At 38.7% G+C, this 18,529-nt stretch overlaps 1 protein-coding gene across 1 annotated transcript; it reads right to left on the bottom strand.

Annotated features, from left to right (window-relative positions):
- Positions 1–523: 523 nt before the first annotated feature.
- On the bottom strand, positions 524–17,600 carry cabp4 (calcium binding protein 4). The gene is made up of 7 exons (XM_053326384.1): positions 17,512–17,600; positions 16,981–17,119; positions 11,785–11,815; positions 11,258–11,401; positions 5,092–5,201; positions 2,071–2,218; positions 524–552 (listed from the first exon to the last, which is right to left on the bottom strand). The coding sequence occupies exons 1-7, from the start codon at positions 17,598–17,600 to the stop codon at positions 524–526; spliced, it is 690 nt and encodes a 229-aa protein (XP_053182359.1).
- Positions 17,601–18,529: the final 929 nt, after the last annotated feature.

Below are 18,529 nucleotides of genomic sequence, written 5' to 3' on the forward strand. Positions count from 1 at the left end.
GTAACCCCTTCAGACAGACATTTTTTATGCATTTGGTGTAGTTTTAAGTTGGTCAAACAACAATATAAGGCTATTCTGGCTCAGTTGCTATGGGATCAAATAACATAATCATGATCCTACAGGCATCCAGGAATTGAGCAAAATTAAGCAAATAGACCAAGCTTCATCCGAGGGGAGGCCCACACTCTTGTACTTTTAAAACTACTGTTGTGAAAAAATAAAGAGAATGAATGCAACTTCATTATGAGTCTTTACTTGTTGGAGCCACCAGGGGGCGACAATGCAGCACTATTGCTACTTAAAGTGAAGCATTTTATAACTCACCCTTTACCCATAATACTTACTCAAACTCAATTTTTATTATGAAAAAATATATAAATAGATAAAATACATTTTACTCTGTTTTTTTTTTAGATTACACATTTTAAATACACAGGAAAGAGTGCAACAGCAGGAATAAACAGTGGTCATGGATACATGGTATGAATCCAGTGCTGTCTGCTCCATCTTCTTCCATCGGAGGTCATCGTGCAGAAAGCATCATAACAAACTCTGTGGAAGGAGACAGAGACAGCAGTAGATCCATTTATAAGGAAAAATGACACTCTTATATCCCAAAAGGACAGCAAGGGGTCCAGCCACATCATTATTATAAGTCATTATTAGCAGTCCACATGAAATTGCACTGGAAACTAACACAGCTCATTGTGTTATGTAATGAAGAAAATTTTTCCATTATCACCAAGTTAATGAAAAACTGAAGTGGTTATATGTCAAAGCAGAAAAAATTGACAGATACGGGAGCATTTCAGCTGAAATTTTAAATATGACAGTTTAATTTGTCCTGCTGTGGGAAAAAAAAGAGAACAGAACTGGTCAAGCCTAGTCATAGACTTTCAATATCAACACCTCCATCTTGCCTACTACCATTTTTCATGCTCTTCTTGACTTGTAATTGGTAATCAGTTTGATTACCACTTGTTTTGGCTTGCTGTAGCCATTATCGTGGATTTGCTTGTCAATCAGGATAGCTATTGATGTGTTCTGTCAATGAAAACCAAGCTGCAGATAGCCCGAGGCAGGTTCCACTAAATCCATAAAATCAATTGCTTTTTCCCTTTCTTCATTGTCCTCCTGGAGGGCTTTGTTCTGAAAGAATTCTGATTGTAGATGTAAATCTATTGATTGACTGAGTACTAAAGGTTTAATTCCAGATTAACCCACTAACATTATCTCTTGAGGTACTACTCCTCTCACCATTTTCTATAAAAAGTAGTAAACCAAGCAGAAAGCTCCACCTGCCTCAGTGCTGCGTTTGGTGCTTGTCAGCCAGGTGCCTGGTTGTTGGATATTCTACCAATGTTGCTGAACTGGACAGATACACTCAAATGCTGCCCTGGGGGCTAATTGATGATAATGAGGACCACCTGCTTATTGATCCCTTCAGAGACTGACACGCCTATTCATATGTTCCCAATAATTGCAATTGATTGGATTGCTGAGACAAGACAAACAGGGTCTCACCTCTAAGCTCTGTGCGAACGGCAGCCTTTGATCACACTAACACGCATGTGGTGTTGATGACACCTGCACACGTGCACATCGATGTGCACGTATGTGCTTATATGTGTGTTTGTGTGTGTTTATTTGCTTGCGAGGTAACACATGGTCATGTAATTTCTGGAAAGTCCTTGAGCCGTCCAAACGGTGTGTTCTTGACGTGTAACATGTGATAGGTGTCCAGGCATGTGAATTGATTGTCTTAATGCACTACTGATTAGATTGGACTGGCCCTTCCAACCAGTCCACCTTGACTTCTTTCCTCATTGCACCCTTTTCTCGCCTCATTTCTTACTCATTTTCTCCTTCTCTTCCCTTTATCCTCAACCCATTCCAATTAGATTTGCTGACCTTTCTGCTCTGTTCCTCCTCTAGGTAGCTCTTCCCCGCGGTACACCACACCACATGCAGATCTTAAGTGTTTTATCATTGTTTTTTATGAATTGTTTCAATGTGCATCCACTCCTCTCCCACACATTTCTCCACCCCATCGACTCCCCAACCGCTCACCATCAAAGTCAATGTTTCCATCTTTGTTGAGGTCAATGTCACTGAGGATCTCCTCCAGTTCGCCTTTCTTCAGCTTCTCCCCCAGTAGGGTCTTCATGCCCTCCTTCAACTCATCAAGCGTGATCTTCCCATCGCCATCGCAGTCAAACTGTAAGGGTTAGTGGAGGGCAAAGAGGTGGGGACACAGACATGTAGTGAGTGAAGAGAGACAAAAAATTGATAAAAGGTGAAGATGATTAGGAGTGATAGAGGAAAGAATGAGAGAACAAAACTGCATGTTTCTGGGCTAATGAAGTGGGTGGACAGATTGAATGCAGTACAACGAGGAGGAAGAAAGACAGAAATGGGGATTGAAATCTATCACAAGACACAGATAAACAAAAATAATTTTATAGCTCATACCACGCCAAAGCTTATCACATTTTTTTCAGTTATCGTCGAGTTTCACTCTGGTAATAGCTATAACATGGCTGCACAAGGTCCCTGGAAGACAGAAAACAGCTTGTGTCTGCAGATGGGGCAATGCTGACTCATGAGGGGTTAGTATTGAAGTGAGAGTTCCATTTATTTTCAGTTGATTGAGCGACGCTATGAAGTCATAAAAGTTTCTACTTAGGAGTTATGTTGAGCGTTAATACATATTCTCTGCAAATACAGTCAAATGTCAGAATGTGAATTTCTTTTTTGATTGGATCATTTGGGACCTTGATGATGACACAAATGTAAGGAAAGAAACTGTAGATACAATGTCAGATGACCATGTAGCCTTGTGTTCTCAAAATAGAAAACCTTGTTAAGGACTTTAATAAATGAACAGAACAACTTTTAAAACCTTTTTATGCAAACGAATGAGTCTTGCCTACAGGCTTTGATAAAAGCTTGATAGACAAGGTCAGATGGAAATGTTCCTGAATGCCTCCCCTAAAAGCTCAACCAAGTACAGCTCATTAAAACACCAAAGCAATTCACGATCAGAGTATGTTTTTTTAGTCTGGCTAGCAGCATCACTCAGATGGTAATATCAGCCAGTCTACTGATTGTGAAGGATGTCAATCATACACACATCATGAGTGCAATTGGACTATTAAAAACACAAATATTGAAATGTTGTCTATTTTAATTACGGTGTATAAATTTATTTAATATTTAGATTTAGATTTAACTATTTAATATATTTCTAAGGTCACAAATATTGCTGTAAATGTGGTGAAAGGTGATGTTAAATAATTCACACATTTTTTTAAAACACTGTTTGAAACTAAATGTTGCAAAATGTTGATGTTATTTTCTGTGTGAGCAACTTTACAAACTGCGCCCCATAGTTTGCCTGCCTGCAGCTGCTTAGCACCTGTTCTCCCATGATTGCCCGCCTTGTGTTACTGCCAAGTCCACCATAATCTCACATCCTTGGGATTCCCTCTGGTTGCATGCACAATAACCAGCACAATAGCCAATAAAAACTAGCCCAAAAGCCAGTCCAATGCCAGAACTTAAAATATGCCTCTGCCAATTCATATTGCCTACTGCTTTTAAAATCATTGCAATCATAGCCAAATGTATTGCAATATCTACAAAGTACCACAAGTGTGTGGTAGTGTATCAGCATTAAAAGCAGTTTTCCATAATATGTGTGTGTGTGTGTGTGTGTGTGTGTGTGTGTGCGTGCGTGCGTGCGTGCGTGTGTGTGTGTGTGTGTGTGTGCGCATCAGTTTGGTAAAAAAAATTATTTCATTTAAGATGTGTTTTTTTTTTTGTTTTTTTTATATATTATTCATGTAATTTGCATGCAAAATAGGTACACACAGCCAGCAGACAAAAAAAAATCAACATGCAGCAACACTTCAAAAGTAGCCCAATTCCACAGTGCTACAATGACATCGATATTTTGGGTTTTTAGTTAAATTTCTCCACCACTGTTCTCCACCACTCCACCATAACTTGGGTGAGTTTTCATCTAGCAGCGCCACCAGCAGGTCAATTTGGGCTTTATACTGTAATAGCATAGCCTACCTGCAAAGCTAATGATATTACCATTAGCCTTGTTGCACTTTGTGTTTAGTGCTGATTAGCAAATGTTAGAATAATAACACTCAAAACTAATGAGGTGAATATGGTAACCTGCAAAACGTCAGCATGTTAACATTGTGTTTGAATGCTACATTTAGCACTTGGCTCAAAGCACATACCGTGCTAAAGCACAAACTCACAGTTTTTAAACAGTGTTACATTCTGAGGTGTATAACTAAATGCTGTTTGGTATACCCATGAGAGAGCTTGTTTTACATAAAACACATTAATACTGAAATACCATGATTTAAATTGCATAAGTGACTTCCCTGAGGCAGCATACAGCTAAAAGTGGTCAAGTTTAATTCATGAGAACACATTTATAATATAGATTGGCCCATACAAATAAACAGCAGGAGAGTCCAGTAGCATATTGTACATTCTGGTCTGATATTTATAAACATTAAGAGCCTTTTCAGTGCTGTCGCTTGTGCAGTAATCATTAAAAACCCATCATGTTGTAATGTGTTAAATGGCTGAACCCAGGTGTGTGGCTGTGCTTATAAATATCATCACCACCTTATTTGTTTTGTTTGGTCAAAGACTACGTCACATCAGGACTTGGCTTTGGGGGACAATCAAATTGTTGGCCTGCCTATGTATTGACGTCAGAGATGGAAATTCAATATAGATTTCCAGCAAATTATTGAGGAAAAGCAGGCATGTGTATGAGCACTGATGAACAGGTGGGGGACAAAGAAGTGAACATACATAGTGGCTGCGACTAGGCTATAATAAAACATCAATATGAATTATTTTCTCTTCCCTTAAAACTTTCTTCTGCATTCATAGACAGCTATGTCACTTCCCTTAGACTTGTTTACCAGAGCCATGAACTCATGCACTCTCTAAGGAAAAGTCCTGCTGCACACTTCAAAGTAAGCATACTGTCACACTACCAGGAGGCCTTCTTGAAGTCAGACTTCTTGGAGTTTTTTGCCAGGGGCCTCTTACCTGTTTGAAGGCACAGCGGAGCTCCTTCAGCCCGACCATATGAGCTGTCTCAGCCAGCATCCTTGGTCCCATGAGCTCACAGAAATCGTCAAAGTCTACATGTCCACCCCCTATAGGAAGACAGAACACACACAAGTGGATAAAGATACATACATGTATAGGTGGACTATCAAATAATAACTTCCATGTCTTCCTGGATTGTCTGTGCCAGACATATGGATGCAATGAGGTGTCAAAGGATATTGTCACATACATTACATACATATACCAACAATGGTGCAAGAATTATTTTGATCCTCTACTCAAACCTGCAGGAAGTGAATTTTTTGGCCACTTGAGGGAAGCAGAACAAACTGAAAACACGACATTGGCATATTATCAACTGATAGAGTCATGATTGTGAACTTATTAGCACACAATAGCTTATTTAGCCTACACATGCAGCAGACACAGGGAAACATAGTGTTCATTTGTAGCATTCATTTGGAACACAGACTCAGCAGCACTGCATTGAACACACATAATCATCAGAAACAGCAATGTGAACAATATTAATGACGACTATCCTGTCAACCTTTTATATAAAGAATGACCAGCATAGCATTAGCATAAAAATACAATACAATGATGACTATCCTATCATCCCACTATATGAAGTATGACCAGCATAACATTAGCACCAAAATACATCAACAAATACATCCAGCAGCAACGACATAATCAGAAATCAACATGAACATCAATAAGTAGACCGTCATGCTCATGATGGGCAGACTACCTCCTTTTCCCAGAATTGAGGAGGGTAATGGCTGTGGGGATGAATGAGTGTTTGTATCAGTTTGTCTTGACTGAGGGGAATATGAAGGGGGTGTCAGAGGTTAGGGATTGAAAATCCTGAAGAAGAGGGTGGGTGCAGTCAGACATGATGGAACTTGCCCACTTCACCACCTGTTATACAGAGCAGACAGGCTACTCTGCTGGACACCTGCAATTTTGCTGCCTGTATTCACTATTTTAGTCAATTTGTTTTTGGATTAGATATGTAAACTGCCATTGCAACAGGTGAGGGAAAATTATAAAATTGATTCTATATAGGATTTGTAAAAGACTGTCAACATGAAAGTTGGCAAGTGTCCATAGGCAGAAAAGTTATTGCTGACCTGTCATCCAAAATATTTCAGTATGACATTCAAAAGAGATTGTTATTGATAATTAAACAAAGGTATTTATGTCTGACAACCCTCCACCTCAAACACCCAGTGATGGTGCTCTGACTGGGAGGAGGATGGTGTCTATAGTCTATGCTTGTCTTTTGTCTTTGATACACTGACTTGGAGGAATGAATGCTGAATGAATAACTGAGTCCTCTGCAAGCTTCAGGATATATCAGTTCTCAAAGTGGATCCGACAGTCATCTTTATATAGAATATAAGAAGTGAAGACACACTCTTGCGGTGAACATGTTGGTGAACTCCCCTGACATGTACTTATTCACCCTCCGGATTCTGCTGGAGAAGATGTCGAGGAACCAACCAGTCAAACTAGAGTCAATTCCAAAGTAGTTTAGAGTTTATCCACCGACGGGCGAATGGTGTTTAAAGCTGATTTAAAAACAGCTTGGCATGAGTTTTACTGCCCTCAAGGTATTTGAGTAAAAGGTCAAGCAAGGCAGCAGTAGTGTCCTGTACGCCTGGCCCTGTATGCAAACTGAAATGCATCAAAATGGTTTTGGGTTTTTTCCAGAAGTTCCTGCTTTATGAGTTTTTCATGACCTTCAAGAATGACCATTGAGATCTAAGCATCTGGCCTATAGTCATTCAGGACCTTTGGGTGGTGGTTCAGAGTCAAAAATCACAATAGACACTTTCCATATTCCATCATTTTGAAACCCTCTGCTGGCAGAGTGACAACATAAATCAGGTGAGCAGGTGAACAGGTAGCTCCCAATGTTATCAGGGCCAAGGCTTGTCTTGTGTTTGCAGTGCATAAAAACATACACAGGGTGGACGAGTTAGAAATGCTAACCTTTAGTTGATCAGATTCACCAAATTGTGAACATCAAATCTGAGGTAAAACTGATCCAGCTCTTGAGCCAACAACTTGTCAGAGTTAAAACTATGGGTTAGGGTTAGGGTTTGACCCTAACCTTTCCTGCCTTTTAGACTGCCTTTCCTGATCTACAGTAATAACAAGGTAGTCAATGAATGTCCTAAATGCACAGACTAACAATGCATTCAGCTATGTGCCCATGATGCTCCTTTCAACCCAGTTACAACCTGTTTTGTTTAGTCTGATCCCCATGGTAATTATCAAAACAGACTGATACAATGAGATGGCTCATGTTATTAGTTTGACAAAAGACAGGCTTATTTGATAGTGTAGACGAATAGGCTCGGTCTGTTTTCATTATCTGGGCCTTGGTGGATGTGAAAGACTACTTCAATAAAGCCATTCGGTCATTTAATGGTTCAAAAATTGAATCAGTGCTCTGAGTCTCAGGACTGTGGCGGATGAGAATCACATGACAAACTCTGTTTGCACGGAAAAGCATTTTCGTGGGGCTGAATCTTGAATCTGATGGCTGTCATCTAACTAGCCATGTACTGGTTGCAGTGGCAGATGAAGGATTCTGAGGTAAAATACCACTTCTGGCAATCAATTATGATTTTTGAGTTAGCAAAGGATTTTTATACGTGCCTCAAGGTAAGGCGTGTATGTTTTTGCCTGTCTGGCTTGTGGAGCAGCAGTCTGGGGGGATTCCTGACATCGCCTTTAAAAAAATAGATGCGCCTTAAGTGGGTCAGTCTATAATCACAGAGTAGAAAACTCCCAAAAGAGAGATTATTTTTTCTAAATTGATAGTGCCATGCTAGTTATGGGGAAAAGACTGAATTTCACGGTATTATTGGCTCTTTAGGGATTACTGCAGAGCTGCACAGATTAAACTAGAAATGTCTGAAGCCCATTCTACCTTATAGGTCAAAAAACATCAGTGAACAGATGAATAATTCATATTACACAGTATGAAACATAACACCAAATTAAAAATATGAAGCACAGAAAAACATTTTCATGGTTTCCCTTTTAAGATGAGATTTTAAAAAATGTTTGAAGCTTCACATACTGTGTATCTGCTGCTGTTCTGTGCAGTTATTGTGTGTAGGGCTTATAATTCAAATCTGAAACACCGCTTTTATGACTGGAGCATTACATGAAATGGTGTCAATGAAATATTAGTCATTTTATACACATTTCCTTGTAATTCAGCATGATGTATGACTTTAAAATACATCTGTGCTCTATTCACATCAGTTGAGGACATTTATGCTGCAGTGGCTCTCTCAATCCTGCTTTTCAACATCCATGCTTTCCCCATTTTAACCATCTAATCGGGAAATTATTTAGATCTGGGACACCAGCTGAATCAAATTAACTTGTAGCTAAGCAAGAAAATCAGCTGCAATATGGTCTGTATGGTAACTGTTTTGGGGCAAGCAAACCCTGGTCCCAGAAGTTCAATACTTTGCGCAGTATCAGTGTTATTGTCCTGGAGGATCAATGTGATGTTATACTTATGTGCGTGAATTGATCCTGAGTTCAGGGAATTTGTAACAATGCACACCAGTCCAACATGTACCAAACCATGACATTACACACTACACCAATCGATGTGATTAACTTAACCTCCTGGTTAAAAGGTTGCTTCGCCCAGCTACCGAAAATAAAGCCAAATAAATCCCCACTTATCTCTGATGGTGTCATGACGTTTTATTTTGAATTTATCAATGTCTGAGATTTGTGCCTCCACCTTAATACAAAGGAGTAGAAAGAAATATCTTTTGGTGCTCACAGAAATGAAACATGACAAATTCAACAGTGACTTTGTTAGCCTAAGAACCATTTCTTCAGTAGAAAGTTAACCTCAGCAAATGAAACCAAAACTGTCTGCCATGCTAGATCACAATATGTGACTTTTGTAATTTGCGTGAAACAACCCCTTTTGAGTGAAAGTAGAGTAATATTGGTCTGTAAAGCAATGCATTAGTTCAGACAGAGCACTGGAGTTGCACTTGTTTCAGCTCATTGGCCTCAGCTGTTTTCAATATGCTTTTACAATCACAGACTCATCCACAGCTGTGTGACTGGTAACATCCAATCACATTCATGCTGGGGTTTCCACAAACATTTTAACCTCACACTGTCACACTTAATTCTGCCGGTTATGCTCTTACCAATGCATTTAGTGCTGCAGCTCCTTCCACCACCCCAAACTCTCCTTATGTAGCATTTTATATTTTAACTAAAATGTAATGTTTGTGTATAGTACCAGTCAGACATTTTCTGTTTCAAATGAATGGGAGGAGTGTCTAAACCTTTAACTGGTACTATTTGTTTATTATGGGGATTAGCTCTCTAAGCAGAATCCACGTACCTCAAACAGCTGAACCTTTTCCGCCAAAATGTAACTGTATAACCATTTGCTATAAATGGTCATTCCTTAACATAATTGTCTCTGGTTGTACTGTGTACAGTTGGGTCCTTAGAAGTGTGCTTTGTTGCACCTGTATCCATGCACAAAAGTGATGTGACAGTGTACTGACCACACCCAGGAGTACACTTCTACATCACAGCAGCGAGGTGAGATTTTCAGCTAACTTTCTCATAATGTCCATGGCATCCGACTGTGACGTGGTCCAGCTCTGTCGCGGATGCCAGCGATGACCACCTGCCATGTGGTCCATGAGACACCTGCTCCAATGTCTTTGCGCAACGGGTCTATTTTTGCCAGACTGGCTTGTGTCTGTGAAGTGTGACATGCAAATGTGAGCGTCTATTATATTTGTATTTACTGAAATTTGACTCAAAATGTATGTTTAACTATGCTTTTCATATGTTACTGAGTTCGTCTTAACACACATACAAAGTATTTTTTCATGTTTGTAATTAGAGAGTGAAACTAAGGGGAGGGAGTGTGACAGTGTTTTGCTCTCTGTGATCACACAATGTATTTCAAGGTAGCTGAAATCACACTGTAGTTATTCTCATTTACATATTTTATGTTTCCGTTGTCAAAGATCAGAAGTAGTGTGAAATTCAATAGCAGATTACTACCTGTTAATAAGTAGTCATATCTGCTGAGCTGCAGATAATATTATTTTAAGATCACTGGATCATCTGATGAAATGACATGCGCTATGCTATGTGATCAGCTCCTTTTGTTTATTTATTTAAAATTAGGGATCACAGTTTAAGTTTGAAGTACAAAATATTAATTAGTAATTAATATTAACAGTAAACATTAATCCTGGCAAACAATTCTGAACTACATGCTTAACAGATGATCTGCTCTAAAACATTTCCAATACACTGAAACAGCACCTGAGCTGCGACAGAGCTGGAACACGACACGGTCAGATCTTGTGAACATATAAAGTTAAAATTTCTCTTTACAGGTGTGCAACCTGCACACTGTGAGGACCTCCACTGCTCCGCTGCATATAAACATGTAAAAAATACTGATACTGATGCACTGCAACATACATGATGCTATAAGTAGATTACAATAAAAACATAACACTTCTAGTACATTTGTTGTGTATATGACCTGTGTATCATTTAAAAGCATTACATAAAGACTTGGCAGAATCTTATGTAGTAGATTGTCAGATTTTACAGCCCTTGCCTTGACACTATGTAGGTGTTATAGCAACAAGTTCTCCACATTTATGGCAGAAATCCAGATATCAATATAGTGAACTTAAACTGTAAACACAAACAAAAATCAGAATTTAAGAACAGAACAGGAAAAAAATCCCCTTGATAAATGCAGAGAGAGGAAAGTTAGACCTAAACACACATCTCAACATGCAAACTCACATTCTCACATTCACACTCAGTCATACACCCATGCACCTGCAGTGTTAGGGCCATCAATCAGTCTGCTAAAATGTCTTCAATGTCCCCAACTCCAAAGACTAACACCAGCTCCTTAGTAAAAAAGGGAGTGCACGTATGCAAGCACACATGTTCGTGCAACACCCACAGTCACATTACTCACACATTCACACTTCAGAAAGACCCATCAATCATTCACACATGGTGTAGCACCTAAGGAAAAAAAGTGAAAACCATCCATACACATGCAACCAGAGAGACGAATACGCACATTTCATCTTGATTTGCTGGATGATCTCGATGAGCTCCATCTCAGTAGGCATGTAGCCCATGGTCCTCATGCAATCTGCTATGTCTTTGTAATGGATGAAGCCATCCGCATCATAGTCAAATTCCTTGAAGGCCTGCTGCAGCTCTGACAGACACACAAGCACATTACAGCAATTGCAACAAACCATAAAACAAGGTAAAATGTTTTTGTTTCCCAAGAATCAAACACACACACAAAAACACGCACAGTGTGCACAGGCGCAGTTTTAACTTGTCTGTAAGTTGTTGATTCCAGCAGTCAGAAGTACACTCAATAACAGAAAGTTATGTTTTCAGTAATTGATTTTGTGGCTCTGAGTCACTGGCGAGAACATTTCAAGGCAGTCTGAGAAACCTTCCGTCTCAGTCTCTTACATGAATCATGCAGAGAAGCAATCACAGCCGGAGGAAAATATCAATGCGACTGATAAAGCAGTATAGTTGAGGTGTATTTTATCGTGTGCTTGCATCACAATCACAACATCTTACCATCTAACTCATCTGGCATCAGCTCTCTCTCCTGTGCAGCAGGGAAAAAGAAAAACAGACAAAATAATTACAAGGCAGCATCACAGGACAGGGTGGCTTTAAAGCAGCAAATTCTCCTGAGAAATACCCCAGTGATAATCTGTTTTTGACTACCAAATTAGAATAACATGCATATCATGTCAACACTGCTGCATGCTGACAGTATACTCTAATGGGATTTCAACCCAGACATGTCTTTCTAATTGGCAAAATGACACAATATTACACACTCCAACATGCACGAGCTAACACATACACTACATTTTCAACATCCTGAGAGAGGTGCAGAAGAAGCTGAATGTGTGTGGATGCAAATACACAGCCAGGCACAAACCTTGCATTGTCACAAAAAAACACAGATGCATGTAAATGCAGAAACACACACATAGACACTTGCCTACACAAAGACACAAGGCAGATAATTTGCATATAGCCCTTGTGTGTGAAACACTCAGTATTCTATGCCTTGTTTTGACATTTGCTCAGGTTGACTCTCCCTCTGTTTCTCCCTTACTCTCTTTCTCTTCCTCTCACTTGTTCATGTATTTTCAGAGAAGATGATGCAAATCTAGAAGCTAGAAACAAAACCTCCACAGATGCTCATTAAGCATAAGCATAAAGTAGTTCAATGTATGTGCACCACAGGTTTAAAATAGCAATATGTTAATAACTCCAGTGGTTGCAAACTAATTTGGTCATCAGTTGCAATAGTGTAAAAATACATTATTCTCAGGCAAGACATTTTTTTTAGTTTCACATCCATGTTGCCTATGGATGAATATTTTTGTAAAAAATGTGATGGTACATATCACATCCTCAGTCCTTGAAACTATTTTCTAATTATCATATATGTAAACATGTACTGACTTAAATTTGCATATGTAAATCACGGATGATTGAAAGATCCTTGTGGAATTAAATTAATCATCTCATAAAAGTAATGAGACAATGTGTCTTAAGCAGGATTCCCTGTGTTAAATTGTAACCGTGTTTACAGCAGCATTCAAGCTCTCGTTAACAATGCACAAGTCCTCTGCAGAAACATCATTACATCCACAGGGGAAGCAAGAAACATGCAAACTCAGTCATCTTAGTATGGAGCAACTGAGCCTGACATATTAGAGATACTGCTTAGCACAAAGATGCTGCGAGCCCGAGGATATCTATAAGTTCAAAGAAATTTGACTGACAAACAAGCTTATGGAGTGTATCAAAGCTCTGATTATTGTACTTATTCACTGAGGGCTTGTTTGTCCTTGCTCTCAATCAGTTGACTGAATAGAATTTAAGACAGTAAGATAAAGACACACAAGCAGTGGTGGAAATAGCTAATTATAACTGTCCATGTACAGTGTTTCAATTGTTTCTATTATGTCAGGTTGTCCTTTTATTCAACTATATTTGAAAAGGAAATGTTCAACTTTTTACCTCATATTTATCTGATGGTCGCATTTAGACATTTTATATTCACAACACATGGATGAGACAGACAACCTTGGATGATAAAATAGTTTCATGAATCTCTAAATGAACATGTTCGTAGGTGTATTTGATGCTGATGCTCACCCAACATATACATTACTATGTATGGCCATTGCTTTATATCAAGTGTCTATTTTCATTATATTATTGCTCATTTTATGAGAGAAAAATATTTCTTAATCATCAGCTGTTGTTTTTACTGCTGAAAAGTCAGAGACATAAAAAGACAAATCTGAGCTATAGTGAAACTGAAATCAAAAGAGAAGTGCAATATTTTCTTCCTAATACATGTTGGCACTCAGGGTGGCTAATACATAAATCACACAAGGTCATCCTGTTCAAGTACACAATAGCTTCAGGAAAAGTAGAGGCCCCGTGGTTTATTTGGAAGCTGCTCCACATGGCAAGCGTTCAAATAATTATTCACTGTATAATATTGCCAACAGAGTTGAAACACAAATACAATGCCAAGACACAATTGCATCAAGAATTTTTTCATTATTCAAAATGTTAAGCCTGCAATTTCTAAACTCTCTTTAAGATACACATTTTAAGTCTTAACATGATTTTCAACAGCACCGCTGTTTACCCTGAAAAGGATCTTCTAGACTACAAGGGCATATTTAGATAGCAAGGTCAACACATTAATTGGATTTTTTTCCCCATCCAGAAAGGATTAGACAGCATGCCATGCAGACTCTCAATTCATCTGTCAGAACGAGCCCATTAACAGTTAATTTCATTCTGTCTGCCTTCACATGGCCCACTGAGCAGCCCACTGCTTTGTAAGCATGACGCACGGACACATGTGAGAGGGATGTGGACACTTCACACAAACACAAACGTATGCCCCTTTTACATTATAACACACACACTTTATAACAGCCATACAGTTACAGTGTATGCAAAATAAATGTTCATTCCCTCAGTTCATTCACATCAATCTGTCTATCTGATATGTGAATGCATCAATTGTTTTTCATTCGCTATTTGTCTCTGCCAGCTCCTTCTCCAGTTGGATCTAATGAGGGCTGACAGTGGACCTTGCTAAGGGGGTTATTAATACTTGTGTTGAGGCAGAGATTAGGAACACTGCAGGATGGATAGTCTCCATGCCTCAGTCTCAAGGCAGCAAGTGAAACACTGCGTGTTTTGTCCTGTGGATACGACGCAGACCCCTCTACGGTACCTGGCTACTAGTAAATTCAAACAAGAGACTGTCATAGGAGAGCAAAGAAGATCAGTCATGGCAAGTGAGGTAGTAACTCATGGAGGGATGGTGAAGTTGAGTCCACAGTAGCCCAAGGTCATTGTGAAACGGCTTTCATTTCCCATCAAGTGGCTTTAAAACAATGAAACAGTCCCATTAGTTAAGAAGAAATCGAGTTATGAAACATCATTAAAGCGTTCATAGGCACAAAACTCCCTTTGGCATAGATTTTGCTGTTATCTTTTGCAGTAAATCCCTCTCCTGTGATGAAGGCATTTAAGGAAAAAGCCTTTGGCTCTGCATATGGTTTCATCAGGGTCTCATAAGGTTTCAGTATGAAAAGGATCTGTTATGAGCAACAATATTAAAGTACTTTTTAAAAGGTGAATTATATATATATTTTTTGAAGTTTTTAAAAAAGGAATAAAACATATTAAAGGGATCACAACAAATAATTCACAAGTGACTAAAAAATGAAGCCATTGATCTAACTAAAGAACTTCCATCATCACTGTGATACTGTTACATAACATATTTTTTCATCGAATAAACAAGTAAAGGAGAACATGTACAGCAATGATAAGATAACAAATAACCAAACCGATGTTTAAACAGACAGTGTGTATTACACAAAACAGTCCACATCAAATAGGATTCTACACTGTAACAAGGTTTAACCATTTCAATTTTAGTACACTAACATGGAAAAAGCTTTCCAAACAATTATTTTAATGGGTATTTGCCATTAAGAGTTCTGTCCTTGACAGAACAGTCAGTCTCCTTAACATCCTGGATCTGATCCACATCCACTTACTCAATAGGAAGACTCAAACATGTTGCCAAAGTCTCCTTCCACCTCCAATATATTGCTGGATGTGTCAAATCATTCAGTTATTACAGTTAAATGTTTATTGTAAAGTATGCCCAGTATATAAATCAACTCATGTTTTCAAAATAAATGAGAAAGATGCAATTGAGTTGGATCATTAACTGGCCTGGTGTCTAGTTTCCATTTTATCAAATATTATGTGATGTCCTGAAGCTATCTGGGATCAGGGTTTTAGACATGAACAGAGTCAGTGTCAGCGGGAAAAATAAAACAGGCACTCCAGGCAGTAGATCATTTGTGAAGTGGAATTATTGGAGTATTGTTGTTGTTTTTTTGTCTTTTTTGTTTTTTAGATGAACAGAGGTGGGTAATGATGTCCACTTTTCATAGTCATTTGGCCATAATTGAAATGGCATCCAGGATCCTGTGTTTAAATGTGCACACCACATAAGATGTTCAGTGAGCCAACACTACCACCAGCTATATAACTCTTTCAATTGTGTTGTGTTTAACTACAGCAAACAACCAGTGTTTATATTTTTAATCAATAGTTACCACTAGTATCTGCTGAACAAATGGTTCAATTTTCCTACACCAATGTAACTTCTCTATACTGAAGGTAGGGGACCTTTAAGGGCAGTCCACACCAAGAATGATAACGATAAGTATAAATATATAGCTAATTGTCTTATGATGATGGTGGATGGTGGAGTCCACACCACAACTATAATGACAACAACAGTGGTGAACGTTAACATCACTTTCAGAGTGATTTGATGAACAATATTACATTGCAGCCAATCAAAATCCATCCCCTAAAGAATAAACCTGAACAGCATGACAAAGCCTTCAAGCACCACTAACAACTCTATTCACCTCCATTTTATCAGAAAAAAACCCCTGAAAAAATAAAACCCTAAATGAATCAAAGTCACTTCTTTTTTCATTTAGTTTTGGGTCCTTAATGCTAGTTTGTCTCAAATCTTCACATCAGTTTTCCTAGTTTCAGCCGATATTGACTGACTGACCCCACACCTACAGTATAGCATAATGACTGAAAGTATCACGACAACAGCAATGGTTTAAGTTAGCTGGGTGACACATTGTCATCAGACTATAAAATATCAATTTGAGGCATGTCAGATGTGGCCGATGAATCATAGTGCACTGAAACCTGAAACTGTAAACTGAAAAAAGTGTATGAAACCAGAACTCCGTCATATTGGTTTGTGTGTGCCATATATTAAGACAAGTACTGTAAGTGTGCTGTGGATAGCCACTGTATTCTATGTTGTTTCATTTCATTGTTTATTTCTGATTTGCACTTTGTGTCTTAGCAGCAGTCATATTGTACAAATTTGGTCCCACATTTCAGACACTGTCAGTACTTTCCTGCAGGCTGTGTTAGGTTGACAAAGCTCTGAATCAGTCATTGGTGAATGTGTCCTACACATTTTGTGTTGATGACCAAAGATTTTACTACCTCTCTGTCATGATTGTCAACTTTCATCTCAGACAGCCAAAAAACATGCAGTACAAAAGAACCTAATGTGAATAACCCATTTACCAAATAGCACCTCACGGCCACAGCAACATGCATGTGTGTGTATAAGCAGCAATGTGTTGTTGAACTGACCTGTCCAAAGAGTTTATTGAGGAAGGAGATGTAAGCGGCTGCCACTACTGAGCTGTTGCTGAGGCTCCTTCTGCCGCGACGATTAGACTCGTCCTCACCAGAGTCCTTCCCCTTGGCCGCGGGAGACTGTGACTTTGAGCTGTGAAGTGTGCATTTGCGTGCCAAGTGTTGAGAGCTGTCATCATTAAAGCCAGGCCTATAATTTCACCTCACAACTTAAATTAACAAACACACTTAAGGGCCTTTTTGTTGATATTCTTAGAAAGATGTTACTCCATCTAGCCTCCCTAGAAATAATTAATAAAATGAGTGAGATAATTGAAAAACATCAGCAATCATGAACATCATTCATTACATCAGTCACTAAGAGAAAGAAAGAAAGGAAGTATTTCTTAAGACGAAGTTTGAAATTCTGAAGGCTTGTTTTGCACCTGATGTACAAATCGATGGCACTAATTGGGTGTGCAAATCCACACAACCCACTCCTCTTGTCTTAATCAATGTTGATTAGAAACAGAGAATGATAATAACCAGAATTTCTTGGAGAGGCTGAGCTGAAGGGCCTTGTTTTTGAATTTCCCAGGGGCAATAGCTGCAGCTCCCCTCCCTCTTGGAGACATGCTAGAAGAAAAAGAAGCCTTGGTCAATATAAAGTGCACCAAATTTCATGCATATGGAAAATGTTTTAAAATGTATTACAACCAATGATACAATTCAACAACACTGAACTCAGTGGATTGTCATAATGATGCACCATCCTGTTGCAGAAAGTCTTAGATTGTTTGTAGATGGCAATAGAAATGGGAGGCAATTGTCTAAATGTTAAGGGACCTAGAAACTTTAGGACACAGACTATACCATCTCCTGTAAGACTGTCTTTCTGCTAATTGATTGCTCACTAGCTACACTTTGGGAAATAATAATATGTGTTGCTTATCTCCAAATTGTATCTTAAAGTTCAGGTTTAAGTATTACAACCTCTCTAATTCCTAAATTGTAATTGAGACTTTATGGATATAATCCACTCAGTACTATTTTTCCCCCACTAATTTAAATCAGGTACTACTGACCTTCCAGCAGAGGATGGTCTACTATCGGGTCCTCCTCCCTTTCCACTTTTCAGAGACATCCTGGCTGAGAGAGAAAAAAAAGATAAAGGTGAAGAGGGATCTGAGCTCTGAGAAAAGACAAGAACCCTCCTAATGAATCAGTGAAGGCAGACAAAGAAAAGAGTCTGGTTGCAAAAGGCTATAAATACATTTTGGACCCAAAAAAGTTACAACCCTGATGTTCAAAAGCTGCGTTAGCAGATTTTATGGCCACGTAATTGAATAATTGTTGTTTTTTACAGTATAAGCAAACAGTTGCCTATTAACATATCCACTAGACACAGAGCAACATTAGCATTTATTTTAGTCAAGCTTCTGGCCAGCAGATGAATTTCAGTCCAATATTCACTTTTTGGTCTTCACCAGCTCCTGAGGGAAATATCTGACTGGAGAAAACTAAAAGACACAAGAGGTTGAAAAGCTGCAGGGTTGTATAATGA

The sequence above is a fragment of the Scomber japonicus genome, chromosome 2 (assembly GCF_027409825.1).
Source record: "Scomber japonicus isolate fScoJap1 chromosome 2, fScoJap1.pri, whole genome shotgun sequence".
Lineage (NCBI taxonomy): Eukaryota > Metazoa > Chordata > Actinopteri > Scombriformes > Scombridae > Scomber > Scomber japonicus.

Excerpts from the sequence above, each read along its gene's own strand:
- cabp4 (XM_053326384.1), bottom strand. The coding sequence starts at position 17,600 with ATGTCTCCAAGAGGGAGGGGAGCTGCAGCTATTGCCCCTGGGAAATTC. Across the intron at positions 11,816-16,980 it reads TCAATAAACTCTTTGGACAG|GAGAGAGAGCTGATGCCAGA; the intron begins GTCAGTTCAACA and ends CCTGCTGCACAG. Across the intron at positions 553-2,070 it reads TGGAAACATTGACTTTGATG|AGTTTGTTATGATGCTTTCT; the intron begins GTGAGCGGTTGG and ends CTCCTTCCACAG.